Source organism: Rhinopithecus bieti, unplaced genomic scaffold (assembly GCF_001698545.2).
Source record: "Rhinopithecus bieti isolate Rb0 unplaced genomic scaffold, ASM169854v2 scaffold_3875, whole genome shotgun sequence".
In the NCBI taxonomy this organism is placed as follows: domain Eukaryota; kingdom Metazoa; phylum Chordata; class Mammalia; order Primates; family Cercopithecidae; genus Rhinopithecus; species Rhinopithecus bieti.
The window spans coordinates 1,511,961-1,513,256 of record NW_016804422.1 but is presented as its reverse complement, the minus strand read 5'-3'; the positions used below and the strand labels follow the sequence as shown (position 1 = coordinate 1,513,256).

Genomic DNA, 1,296 nt, shown 5'->3' with positions numbered 1-1,296 from the left:
AAAAAAAAAAAAAAAAAAAAAAAAGGAGACAGAAACAGGTGGGGCACAGACACAGAGGGGTCTCAATGCCAGGCCATTGGAGGTAGGTTTTGCCCTCTTTATTGAATCATGCAGTGTCCAGTCACTCTATCAACTGATGTGGAAGTGCAACTGGAGATTGGCAACTCTAGTCATTGGGGGGATGGTGGTGAAGTAAGGGACCTCTGGCAGGGACTATCAGAATGGGGAGGAGGCAGGTTTTGGGGTAAATCATTGCTTAGCGATCCCCAACTGTGGCCAGGGACAAAATGACCCCTAACTTCTATTTTGGTTCACTATTTGGTATTTACAGCAAAACCTAGCCCCCTGTCGCCACCTGCATGCCAGCGCTGTCCTGGATGTGGGCAAGAGACATAGCAGACAACAAGACAGGAAGCTCAATTCTAGGTAAAATGTGTTAACTGAAGGACTAAATAAATGAATGATTAATTTGCAAGGGCAAAGAAGACGGCAGCAGCTTTCCTGTAAAAGATTAAATGCCTAGGAAACGACCGAGATTCCAGGTCGGCCCCGCCCGGGAGCCTCGGTCGCGCCCACCAGGCTTGCTCACCTCGAAGGGAGCGACGCTGGGGAAGGTGACATCGATGACCAGCACGCCAGGCCGGCCTTGGGAGGTCCGCACGTCGCCCACCTGGAGGGCTACGGTGCCTTTCACATGGCAAGGCACCAAAATGCGGGACATGATGACAGCAGCCGCAACCAAGCGCAACCGCCGCTCCAGGGCCCCGACCACCAGCCCTTCCCGGCATCCTCAGCTGAGCCGCAATAACTACAACTCCCAGGAGGCCCCGCGTACGGCCAGCGCAGCCAATCACCGAAGCTCAGGGTGGGCCGGGAGTCGGAAGTGCCTGCGGAAGTTTTTTACTTTTTTTCTTTTTTAACAGGGAATCTCGCTCTGTCGCCCCAGCTGGAGTGCAGTGGCGCGATCTGGACTCACTGCAACCTCCGTCCCAGGGGTTCAAGCGATTGTACTGCCTCAGCCTCCCTAGGAGCTGGGATTACAGGTGCCCGCCACCATGCCAGGCTAATTTTTTTTAATTTTTAGTAGAGACGGGGTTTCGCCATATTGTCCAGGCTAGTCTCGAACCCCTGATCTCAAGTGATTCCTCCCCCTCCCCCGCCTTGGCCTCCGAAAGTACCGGAATTACAGGCATGGGTTACCGCACCCCTCCACGGAAGTTCTTCTTCAGCCAATCACTGCGCGAGGCTTAGAGCCTACTCGCGGACCCCGCCCAGCAACTGCCCAGCCTTTCTGTA

The 1,296-nt window shown here is 54.4% G+C and overlaps 1 protein-coding gene across 2 annotated transcripts in view; it reads right to left on the bottom strand.

The window, feature by feature from the left end:
• NICN1 (nicolin 1, tubulin polyglutamylase complex subunit) overlaps positions 1-821 on the bottom strand; it is a 5,220-nt gene extending 4,399 nt beyond the window's left edge. Inside the window, exon 1 of one of the 2 annotated variants that reach the window (XM_017868078.1) lies at positions 590-821. In XM_017868078.1, coding sequence (XP_017723567.1) covers positions 590-721 — 132 coding nt within the window. In that variant the 5' untranslated portion in view covers positions 722-821. The remainder of the gene's footprint in view (positions 1-589) is intronic. The other variant, XM_017868077.1, reaches the window with a different exon arrangement.
• Between the last annotated feature and the right edge of the window lie 475 nt (positions 822-1,296).